This window comes from Myotis yumanensis, unplaced genomic scaffold (assembly GCF_028538775.1).
Source record: "Myotis yumanensis isolate MYYU_CA2020_CCGP unplaced genomic scaffold, mMyoYum1.0.hap1 SCAF_24, whole genome shotgun sequence".
Lineage (NCBI taxonomy): Eukaryota > Metazoa > Chordata > Mammalia > Chiroptera > Vespertilionidae > Myotis > Myotis yumanensis.
This window is the reverse complement of record NW_027223775.1, coordinates 2,518,150-2,530,473: the sequence shown is the minus strand read 5'-3', so window position 1 is coordinate 2,530,473 and position 12,324 is coordinate 2,518,150. Positions and strand designations below refer to the sequence as shown.

Sequence of the window (12,324 nt, the reverse complement as noted above, 5' to 3'; positions counted from 1 at the left end):
GGTTCAAATGGGAGCTACATTTTTTGAAGTTTTTGAGGAAACTCAATAATATTCTGTATAGTTGCTATACCAGTCTGCATTCCCACCAGTCATGCAAGAGGCTTCCTTTGACACCCCATCATTGCCAGCACTTGTTGTTTGTTGAATTGTTGATGATAGCCATTCTGACCAGTGTGAGATGGTATCTCATTGTCCTTTTGATTTGCATGTCTGGGATGATTACTGGTTTTGAGCATGTTTTCATATGTCTCTTGGCTTTATGTATGTCCACTTTCAAAAAGGGTCTTAGTCCTATGCCCATTTTTTTTTATTGGAATGTTGATCTTCCTTTTGTTGAATTGGATGAGTTCAGTATAAATTTTGGAGAATAGGTCCTTATCGGATATAACATAGGCAAATATCTTGTCCCTGGCAGGGAACTTCCTTGTTTTTTTTTGTTGTTGTTGTTATATCTGTTGGCTTCTTTTTCTCTGCAGAAGCTTTTTGATTTGACATAGTCCCATTTGTTTATTTTCTCCTCAGTTTCCATTGCCCTAGGAGCTGTTTCAGTGACGATATTGCTGAGACATATGCCTGATATTTTGCTGCCTATGGATTCTCCTAAGATTTTCATGGTTACCCACTCACCGTTAAGTCCTTTATTCATTTCCAGTTTATATTTGTGTGTTGTGTAAGTTGGTAGTCTAGATTAATTTTTTGCATGTATCTGTGCTATTTGTCCAACACCAGTTATTATTATATGTTTATTTTGGTTTTGTAATATCTTTCATTAAGCAAATTTAAATTTCCTCTATGTTAAATCATTCATACTTTCTATAAATCTGGCCTTTAAAAAAATCCCGTGGGGTACAGTCCCATCCGTTCTTTGATTTTCCTTCCGCTGAACCCAAAGATCCGCTGCAGTCTGTGTCCTTTCACAGCAGGAAAGCAGACCCGGATGCCTCAGAGCCACCCCGCAGCAAGCTCCTGCCCGTGGGAGGTGCAGCTCCCATCACCCTATGGACCATGGCTGCCGGGACAGTCAAAGCCTGAGAATCAACTTGACAGCATGTCATCGCCTTCACCGGCCCGTCTCCAGCAGCACAAAACCAGTCCTTCCAGCCAGCCCTCTGGGGACCTGCTCTCACGGCGATGTGGTGGCGCCGTCCGCTGGCAGCCGAGCGTCCCAGGCATCTCTTTGGACAGGCCTGGGCCAAGGCCTTAGGGCATCTCTGTATCCATGGTATAAATCCGACTGAGATCAGACACAATGTCATCAATGATTGGCTTCGTAAGGTCGTCACTAAACACCTGCCACCAAGGCTTCTCGGCCTCGGCCTTGGCGGGCACCTCGACCCCATAGACCTGCAGGGCCAGGTGGAGCACCGCCAGCGCTATGTGCTGAGCCTGGAACCGGAGGCACAGCCCCCCGCGGTAGCTGTCCCGCAGCAGGGCCCAGGCAGTGACGGAGATGGGGGTCCGTTGCCAGCTGTAAGGATTCAGCCAGTTCTTGAGAGAAATCAGGTAGTGGAGCAGGTACCTGTGTGGGTGCTGGAAGGAGACTAGGAAGCGCAGTAACCGCAGCACAAGGAGCTCGCACTGCGTAATGCTGTCCCGGATCACCCAGAACCCGGAGTCCAGCTCCAAGGGCTCGCTGCCCGGGTGGAAGTACCTGTTGGACACGTTGATGATGTCAGGGGTTCGCAGGGGCTGTTCTTCCACTTTGTCAGCCAAGTAAAGGGCAGACATGGCGACCAAGTAGAAGTCATAGGCGTCCACGTTGATCTCGCAGAAGAACTTATGGTAAATGGCACAGGCGGTGGCGACGGGAATGGACTGCATCCCTAGCTTGACACCTGCCTCCATGATGAAGCTTGTCACATGGAAGTGCACCCTCGCCTGAGGTGCGGGCCACCCGTTGGCGCCGGGCGCCACGTCCTCCTCTTTGCAGCTGTCCAGGGGAAGGTCCTCCATGGGGCTCAGCCTGCAGGCCCCAGACCACAGTGGCCAGAAGGGCAGGAGTCCTCAGGGCGTGGCGGCACCAGCTGGGTCCTAGCCCAGCCCTGCCCCGCCCTGCCCCACCCAGCACAGCCCCGCCCCACCTGCCCCGCCCCGCCTGGGCTTGACCGCAGCCCTGGATCCAACACCAATTATTGCAGAGACTGTATGACTCCATTCGATGCTTTTGCCTCCTTTGTCAAATATTAATTGAGCGTTATGGTTAGGGTCGACTTCTATGTTCTCTGTTCTGTCCCATTGGGCTATATGTCTGTTTTAGTGCCAGTAACAGGCAGTTTTGAGAATGATCGCTTTGAAATATAGATGGATATCTGCTATTGTGATCCCTCCAACTTTGTTCTTCTTTGTCCAGATTGCTGTAACTATTTGGGGCTTTCTTTTATTCCATAGGTATTTTTCGAATCTTCGTTCTAGGTTTTGGGCTATGCCATTGATATTTTAATGGGGAATACATTAACACTGTAGATTGCTTTGGGTGGTATGAACATTTTAATGATGTTGCTTATACCAATCCATGAATATGCTATGTTCTTCTATTTGCTTTAGTCTTCCTCTATCACTTTTTCAATTTCCTGTAGTTTCCCAAGAACAGGTCTTTTACCTCCTTAGTTAAGTTTATTCCCAGGTATCTTAATTCTTTGTTGCACTGGTAAATGGGATTTTTTTTTACTTTTAGTTTCTGTTTCTGTGAGTTCATTATTGGTGTATCAAAAAGCCATAGAATTCTAGGTGTTAATTTTGTACCCTGCTACATTGCCAAATTCATTCATTAAATCTCCTAGTTTTTTTGATGGAGTCTTTAGGTGTTTTTGTGGACAGTACCATGCCATCTGCGAATAATGACAGTTTTACTTCTTCTTTTCCACTTAGCATGCCTTGTTTGACTTCTTCTTGTCTGATTGCATTGGCTAGCACTACCAGTACTCTGTCGAACAGAAGTGGTGAGAGTGGGCATCCCTGTCTTGTCCCTCTTCTTAGAGTAATAGTTTTTGCCCATTGAGTATGATGTTGTCTGTAGTTTTGTCATATAAGGCCTTTATTATGTTGGGGTATGATCCCTCTACGCCCAGTTTGCTTAGAGTTTTTCTCAGAATTGGGTGTTGGATTTTGTCAAATGCTTTTCCTGCACCAATTGATATGAATATCTCTCAATTGGTTTATGTGATGCATTGCATTTATTGATTTCTGGATGTTGTCCCATCCTACTTCCCCAGAATATATCCGCTTTGTCATGGTGTATGCTCATGCCAATGTCATGTTGCATCGGATTTGTAAGAGTTTTGTTGAGGATTGTGACATCTATGTTCATCAGAGATATATTGGCCTACATTTTTCTTTCTTTGTCTTTTCTTTATCTGGTTTGTGATTAGAGTAATGCTGGCTTCATAGAAAGCGTTTGGAAATGGTACTTCCTTTGAATTTTATGGAATAGTCTGAGGAAGAAGGTTTTAGTTTTTCTTTGAACACTTGGTAAAACTCCCTGTGAAGCTATCTAGCCCAGACTTTTGTTTGCTACAAGTTTTTTGTGTGACTGCTTGAATTTCCTGAGTAGTTATTGGGCTAGTCCAATTTTTATTCTTCGTAATTGAGGTTAGGAAGATTGTATTTTTCTAGGAATATGTCCATTTCTTCAGGGTTGATCAGTTTGTTGGAGTAGAGTTGTCCATAGTATTTATTTATAATCCTTCTTATATCCGTTGGGTCTTTTGCTATTTTGCCTCTTTCATTTCTGATTTTGTTTATGTGGGTTCTGATGGTGAGCCTAGCTAGAGGTTAATCAATCGGGTTTATCCTTTCAAAGAAATAGCTCATGTCTTTATTAATCTTTTGTGGGGTTGTTGGTCTCTATGTCATTTATTTCTGCTGTGATCTTCATTATTTCCTTCCTGCTGCTCAGTTTTGGCTTTGCTTGTTGCTCTCTCTAACTTTTTAAGTTGTGGGTAGTAGATAATTTGTTAACTGTTTTTCTTGTTCTTTGAGTTTGGCCTGTAATGCTATGAAGTTCCCTCTAAGGACTACTTTCAGTGTGTCCCATAGATTTTGGGGTTTTATTTTTAATTGTAATTTATTTCCACGATGATTTTAATTTCTTCTTTAATCTCTTTGGTAATCCAGTCATCTATCTTTGTACATAAAAGCCCTGTGACCAGAAAGGCAGAATGACCAGAATGGCTGGTGGCTATGACTTGCATTGCGGCAGCCAACCAGCCTTATCTGGGCCCCAATAGGCCATATCCCTGACCAGCCTGGCCTCCCATCTGCCCGCAACTCCCTATGGGGGGCGGGGCTGATAAGCAAACCACCCACGGCCTTTCCCCTTGTCAGCCACACCCCTGAAATGCGCTAACACCCAGATTGGAGGCATGGCCTTCTGGTTAACTGCCAATGGTCACTAACCCATGTGCCCCCATCTGGGGAGGGCGACCGGACTGCTTCCGTGCAGGAATTCATACCCTGGGCCTGCATTTATTTAATAAAAGACTACTTACACTCCAAGTATTTGAATTTTGTTATATTTTATTGTAGTTTATTTGTAATACTAGAGGCCCAGGTAATGAACTTTGTACACCTGGCAGAGTCCCTCATCCTCTGGCAGTCTGGGAGCCCTCAGAAGATGTCGGAATGATGGCTTAGGCTTAATCCCGTTGCCAAACATTCTGAGCGCTGCTGTGGAGGAGGGAGAGATTCCTGCCCTGCTGCTCCACTTGCCAGTCGTCAGCCCAGTCCGGCTGAGTGGCGCTCCCCTTGTGGGAACTCACTGACCACCAAGGGCAGCTCTTGCATTGCGAGTCTACCCGCTGGGTGTCAGAGCACTTCATAGCAATCGGTCTTATCTCTTTGTTATGACCTTTACTTTGAGATTTATTTTTTCTTTTATTTTTAAGTTGTTTTATTGTTTAAAGTATTACAAAGAGTATTACACATGTCTCCTTTTTTTCCCGCCCTAGACAATCCCCTGGCCTTCCCTACCCCCCAGTGTCTTATGTGCATTGGTCATGCTTATATGCATGCATACAAGTCTTTGGTTCATTTCTTAACCCTCCCCTCCTAACCCCCAACGCTTACTGGCCTTCCAGCTATAGTTTGACAGTCTGTTCCAGGCTGCTCTGCCTCTGTATCTATTTTTCTTCATAAATTGATAATGGTCCTTGTTATCCATAAATGAGTGAGATCATGTGGCATTTTTCCTTCATTGACTGGCTTATTTTATTAGCATAATGCTCTCCAGTCCATACATGCTGTTGCAAATGGCAAGAATTCCTTATTTTTTACAGCAGCATAGTATTCCATCGTGTAGATGTACCACTGTTTTCTAATCCACTCATCTACTGAGGGGCACTTAGGCCGTTTCCAGATCTTAGCTATGGTGAATTGTGCTGCTATGAACATAGGGGTGCATATATCCTTTATAATTGGTGTTTCTGTTTTCTTGGGATATATTAGAAGTTGGATCCCGGGGTCAAATGGGAGTTCCATTTTTATTTTTTGAGGAAACTCCATACTGTCTTCCTTAGTGTCTGCACCAGTCTGCTTTCCCACCATCAGTGCAGAAGGGTTCCTTTTTCTCCACATCCTATCCAACACTTATCATTTGTGTATTTGTTGATGATGGCCATTCTGACAGGTGTGAGATGGTACCTCATTGATGTTTTGATTTGCATCTCTCAGATGATTAGTGACTCTGAGCATGTTTTCATATGTCTCTTGGCTTTCTGAATGTCCTCTTTTGAAAAGTGTCTATTTAGGTCCGTTGCCCATTTCTTTATTGGATTGTTTATCTTCCTTTTGTTAAGTTGTATGAGTTCCCTATGAATTTTGGACATTAAACCCTTACCGACGATAACATTGTCAAATATGTTTTCTCATGCAGTGGGCTTTCTTGTTGTTGTGTTGATGGTTTCTTTTTCTGTGCAGTAGCTTGTAATTTTGATGGAGTCCCATTTGTTTATTTTCTCTTAAGTTTCCAAAGCCTTAGGAGCTGTATCGGTGAAGAAATTGCTTTGGCATATGTCTGAGATTTTGTTGCTTTGGATTCGTCTAGTATTTTTATGGTTTACTGTCATGCATTTAAGCCCTTTTTCCATTTTGAGTTTATTTTTGTGTGTGGTGTAAGTTGGTGGTCTAGTTTTATTTTTTGCATGTATCTGTCCAATTTTCCCAACACCATTTTTTGAAGAGACTATCTTGACTCCATTGTATGTTCTTGCCTCCTTTGTCAAATATTAATTGAGCAAATTGGTTTGGGCAGATTTCTGGGCTCTCTATTCTATTCCATTGATCTATATGTCTGTTCTTGTGCCAGTACCAGGCAGTTTTGAGTACAGTGGCTTTGTAATACAGCATGATATCTGGTATTGAGATCCCACCTACTTTGTTCTTTCTCAGGACCGCTGCAGCTATCCGGGGTCTCTTTTTATTCCAGATGAATTTTTGGAGAGTTCATTCTAGGTCTGTGAAATATGCCGTTGGTATTTTAATGGGAAGTGCATTGAATTTATAGATTGCTTTGAGTAGTATGGACATTTTTATGATGTTGATTCTACCAATCCAAGAACACGGTATGTTCTTCCACCTGTTTATGTCTTTCTCTATCTCATTTTTCAACGTCCTGTAGTTTTCTGAGTAGAGGTCTTTTATCTCCTTACTTAAGTTTATTCCTAGGTATTAATTTTTTTGTGTGATGGTAAATGGGATTGTTTTATTAGTCTCCCTTTCTGTAAGTTCACTATTGGTGCTTAGAATTGCCATAGATTTCTTGACATTAATTTAGTATCCTGCTACATTGCCAAATTCATTTATTAAGTGTTATAGTTTTTTGATGGAGACTTTAGGGTTTTTTATGTATAATATCATGTCTCCTGGGAATAAGGATATTTTTACTTCCTCTTTTTCAATTTTGATGCCTTTTATTTCATCTTCTTGTCTAATTGCAATGGCTAATACTTCCAGTCCTATGTCGAACAGGAGTGGTGAGAGTGGGCATCCCTGTCTTGTTCCTGTTCTTAGGGGAAATGCTGTTAGTTTTTGTTGATTGAGTATGATATTGTCTGTGGGTTTGTCATATATGGTTTTTATTATGTTGAGGTTTGATCCTTCTATTCCCAACTTGCTGAGAGTTTTTATCAAAAATGGGTGTTGGATTTTGTCAAATGCTTTTTCTGCATCAATTGATATGACTACGTGGTTTTTTTCTTTCAATTTGTTTATGGGATGTATCACATTTATTGATTTGCGAATATTGTACCATCCTTGCATCCCTGAGATAAATCCTACTTGGTCATGGTATATGATCTTTCTGATGTACTACTGGATCTGATATTTTGCTAACATTTTGTTGAGGATTTTGGCATCTATACTCATGAGGGATATTGGCCTGTAATTCTCTTTCATTGTGTTGTCTTTACCTGGTTTTATATTAGGGTGATGCTGGCTTCATAGAATGAGTTTGGAAGTGTTCCTAAATCTTGAAGTTTTTTGAATAGTCTGAGCAGGATAGGTTTTAGTTCTTCCTTGAATGTTTGGTAAAACTCCCCTGTGAAGCTGTCTAGTCCTGGGCTTTTGTTTGCTGGAAGCTTTTTGATGACTGCTTCAATTTCTTCCATAGTTATTGGCCTTTTGAGATGTTTAGATTCTTCCTGATTGAGTTTTGGAATGCTATATTTTTCTAGGAATGTGTCCATTCCCTCCAGGTTGTCTAGTTTGTTGGAGTAGAGTTCTCTATATATTTTTTAACATTCATTTGCATTTCTGTGGGGTCTGTTGTCATTTTGCCTCTATCATTTCTGATTTTGTTTATTTGGGTCCTCTCTCTTTGCTTCTTGGTGAGCCTGGCAAGAGGTTCATCAATCTTGTTTATCCTTTCAAAGAACCAGCTCTTGGTTTCATTGATTTTATGTATTGTTTTTTGTCTCTATGTCATTTATTTCTGCTCTACTCTTTATTATCTCCTTCCTTCTGCTCACTCTGGCCTTTTCTTGTTGCTCTCTTTCTAGTCCTTTGAGATGTAGAGTTAGATTATTTACTACCATTTTTTCTTGTTTTTTGAGATAGGACTGTAGAACTATAAACTTCCCTCTTGGAACTGCTTCCATTGTGTCCTATAGGTTTCTGATTGTTGTGTTATCATTGTCATTAATTTCCAGGATATTTTTAATTTCTTCTTTGATCTCATTGGTAAACCAATCAATATTTAATAATGTGCTATTCAGCTTCCAGGTGTTTGGGTTGTTTTTATTGTAGTTTATTTCTAATATTATGCCATCGTGGTCTGAGAAGATGCTTGGTATGATTTCAATCTTTTTGAATTTGGGGAGACTTTGTTTGTGACCCAATATGTGCTCTATATTTGAAAATGTCAAATGAGCACTTGAGAAGAACATATATTCCTTGGCTTTGGGGCGAAATGTTCTGAAGATGTCAAATAAGTTCACCTGATCTAGTGAGTCATTTAGGATTGCTGTTTCTTTGCCAATTTTTTGTCTAGAGGATTTATCCAGTGATGTCAGTGACATATTAAAGTCCCCTACTATGATTTTATTGTTGTCGATCTCTCCCTTGATATCTTGCAGGAGATTTTTTTTTAAGTATTTGGGTGCTCCTGCATTGGGTGCATTTATGTTTATCAGGGTTATATCCTCTTGTATTGATCCCTTTAGTATTATGAATTGGACTTCCTTATCTCTTGTTATCGCCTTCATTTTAGATTTATTTTGTCTGATATAAGTATTGCTACCCCAGATTTTTTTTTTTTATTTCCATTTGCCTAAAGATCTTTTTCCATCCCTTTACTTTCAGCCTGTGTGAGTCCCTTCTTCTGAGGTGGGTCTTTTGTAGACAGCAAATATGTGGGTCATGGTTTTTTATCCATTCAGCCTCTTGATGTCTTTTGATTGGAACATTTAGTCAATTTACATTTAAAGTTATTATTGAAAGGTACTTTTTTGTAGCCATTTCTATTTTTTCTGCCTGTTTTCTGTCTTAGCTTTTTCTTTCTTTCTTTTATACCAGTCTTTTTAGCATTTCTTGCATTGCTGGCTTGGTAGTTATAAACTCACTTAGCCTTTTTTCTGTCTGTGAAGCTCCTTATTTCACCTTCAATTTTGAATGATAGCCTTGCCGGATAGAATATTCTTGGATTCAGTCCTTTGCTTTGCATCACTTTGTAAATTTCCGTCCATTCATTTCTGGCCTGATGTGTTTCTGTTGACAAATCATTTGATAATCTAATGGGAGATCGCTTGTATGTAACTTTCCGTCTCTCCTTTGCAGCCTTTAAGGTTCTCTCTTTGTCCTGAACATTTGAAATGGTGATTATTATGAGTCTTGGTGTGGGTCTTTTTGGGTTCACCTTGATTGGGTCTCTCTGTGCTTGTGTGACTTTTTCCTTCCGCACCTCTGGGAAGTTTTCTGACATTATATCTTCCAATAGGTTTTCTAACCCTTGTTCCTCTTTCTGTTGTCCTGGCATCCCTATTATTCGTACGTTGTTTCATTTCACGGTGAGCCATAGCTCCCTTAGGCTCTCTTCCTGTCTTTTAATTTTTTTCTGCAATTGTAGTTCAATTTGGGTGTGTTTTGTTTCCCTGTCTTCTAATTCGCTATTTCGGTCCTCCGCTTCTCCTAGTCTACTGTTGAAACTTTCAATGGTGTTTTTAATTGTAGCTATATCACTCTTCATTTCTTCTTGGTTCTTACATAATTTATTGATTTTTTTCATCCGTTTCTTTTTGATTCTTGAATAAGTTGTTGATTTTTTCCTCCATCGGGTTTGTGCATTCTAGGACCCTTAATCTGAATTTTTTTTTTGTCATGCTGCATGCCTCGGTTTCAATTAGCTACTATTTTGGCAACTCCTCCTGTTGTTTCCTTTGGGGGTTTCTTTGTCTACCCATGTTTGATCTCACCAACATATCTAGATGTTGAGTCATTCAGGGGCTGCTCCACGGGTAGCAGTGGCTCCTCGGGCTGTGGTTGCTCCTTGGGCGGTTGTGGTAGCAACTGCTCCTCTGTTGGGAGCCGCTCCTCTGGTGGGTGCTATTCACAGCTGTGGTGGCTCCTCTGGCTGGTGGGGGGAGGCTTCACACAAAGCTGCTCTTCCTCAGACAGAGGGTGTGGTTATCAGGAGGCTGCTGATCCTTGGATGGGGGCTGGCTGCATGCTGCTGTTGTTCCTCTGATGTGGTGGACTCTTTGTGGGGCTACTACTCCTAGGACTTGGACAGGTTGATTGCAAGTCTGCTGCTCCTAAGGCGGGGGTTGGCTGCTTGCGAGTCTGCTGCTCTTTGGACAGGAGTGAGCTGCACGCGTGGCTGCTCCTCCTCAGACATGGACATGCCACCCACCCATCTGCTGCTCACTGGACAGGTGCAGGCTGTTCTGGCTCTGCTCCTCAGACGGGTGCCTGCTGCACAGGGCTGCCGATCCTCGGACGTGGGCGGTCTGCTCGTTCGTCTGCTCCTCCTCAGTCTGGGATGGGCTGCTGCAGCTCCTGGAATGAGGCTAGGCTGCTCGCAGAACTGCTGCTCCTCAGATGGGTCTGGGCTGCTCACACAACTTCTGTTCCTCAGATTGGGCAGAGTCCTTGTGCGGCTGCTGCTGCTTGGACAAGGGCAAGATGCTTGTGCAGCTGCTGCTCCTTGGACTAGTGCAGGGTGTTCACAGCTGCTGCTCCTCGGATAGGGGCAGGCTGCGCAGAGCTGCCGCTCCTCAGTCGTAGGAAGACTGCTCGTGAGGCTGCTCCTCCTTGGACAGGTCAGACTTCTTGCGTGGTTGCGGCTCCTTGGACAGGGAAGCAGGCCACTCACACAGCTGCTGCACCTTGGACAGGGGTAGGCCACATGAGGCTGCTGCTCTTAGGCTCGAGGCAGGCTGTATATGGGGCTGATGTTCCCGGGACAAGTGTGCGCCGCTCACGTGTCTGCTGCTCACTTGGTTGAAAAAATGCTGTGAAAAAAAGTAGGAAATAAAGAAACAAACAAAAAGAAAGTGGAGGGGCGGGGGGGGGGAACTAAGCAAAAAGAAAAAAGCTAACAAAATAATAATAAATAAAAATGAAAAATTGAAATGTCATTCCTTTGGCTGGTTTAAGATCCCAGTTTTCAGCAATGTCTGTGCTTTTTGTTGTTGTTGCTGTTGTTGTCATTGCTGGGACAGAAAGCCATTCTATAGGCCAGACCCTGTTAACTCCCAGGGACTAATCAGATTATTTTAATCCTTCACCTCATTCAGGGTGGAATCTGGGTGTGGATGTATTCCTTGCCTGGAGCCTGGAGGGAGGAATTATAACCTCAGGAGAAAATGGCTGCCCAAGTCCTGTGCTCATGGGTGACTCACCACTCAATTTATTGCCACTTCTCCTGCCCCCCCTTCTCTCCCCAGCCTCTCCCCAGATTCCACTCCTCCGCACCTGCTCCCACTCTTCAGCACAGGTGAGTGTCTGTATCCGAAATGTCCTCTGAACAGGGTTCAGCGAAAACAATCAACAAATGCCAGCCACAGAAACGGGGAAGGCTGAGTCTCTGTAAGCTCCTCTCTTACCAGCACTGCATGACTTAGCGCTTCAGGCTGCCTCTTTTAGGCTCAGTTCTCTGTAATTACGGAAACCAGATCTCTAATCCCCCCGCACCAACAGTCCCGTGGGTCTCCTTTCCACAGTCAGGGGCTGTGCCTGTCCCAAGAGTCGTGGCTGTGTGCCCCGTGGTCTCCCTCTGCACCTGTGGGCTCAGAGGTCTGTCAAACATTCCTGCCCAGATCCCTGGTTTTTACCTTACAGAGGAACTCTGCCCTTCCTGGCTGCAAACTGTCTCACCAGCTGAGTGTACTTCACAAGTTCAGGGTGGTTGTTATTAGTTTCAGCTGCTCACTCCATTTGCTCCAAGACAAGCCCTGGGATTCCTGCCATCATCTTGGCTTCTTGAGATTTATTTTTTCAAATATAATTATTGCTCCCCTAGTTTCTCCCCGCCCCCCGCTTTGCCTGAAAAATATTTTCTCTCCTTCCACTTTCAGTCCCTGTGAGTCCCTTATTCTGAGGTGGGTCTCTCATAGACAGCATACATATGGGTTTGTTTTATTATAATTTTAGCCATCCTATATCTTTCGAATGGAGTGTTTCGTCCATTTAGGTTTAAGGTTATTTTGATAGGTCCTGATGTGTTGCCACTTTTTTTCGTTATGCCTGTGTTTCTTCTGTCTCTTCTATTCCTTCTTTTTAAATCCGTCCCTTTAGCATTTCTTGCATTGATGGTTTAGTAGTGAAACACTCCCTTAGATTTTTTTTTTCCTGTGAAGATACTGAATTCCCCTATAGTTTTGAATGATAGCCTTG

At 42.9% G+C, this 12,324-nt stretch overlaps 1 protein-coding gene across 1 annotated transcript; it reads right to left on the bottom strand.

Annotated features, from left to right (window-relative positions):
- Positions 1-1,200: 1,200 nt before the first annotated feature.
- LOC139000545 (cyclin-Q-like) lies at positions 1,201-1,953 on the bottom strand. The gene has a single exon (XM_070402691.1). The coding sequence runs from the start codon at positions 1,951-1,953 to the stop codon at positions 1,201-1,203; it is 753 nt and encodes a 250-aa protein (XP_070258792.1).
- Positions 1,954-12,324: the final 10,371 nt, after the last annotated feature.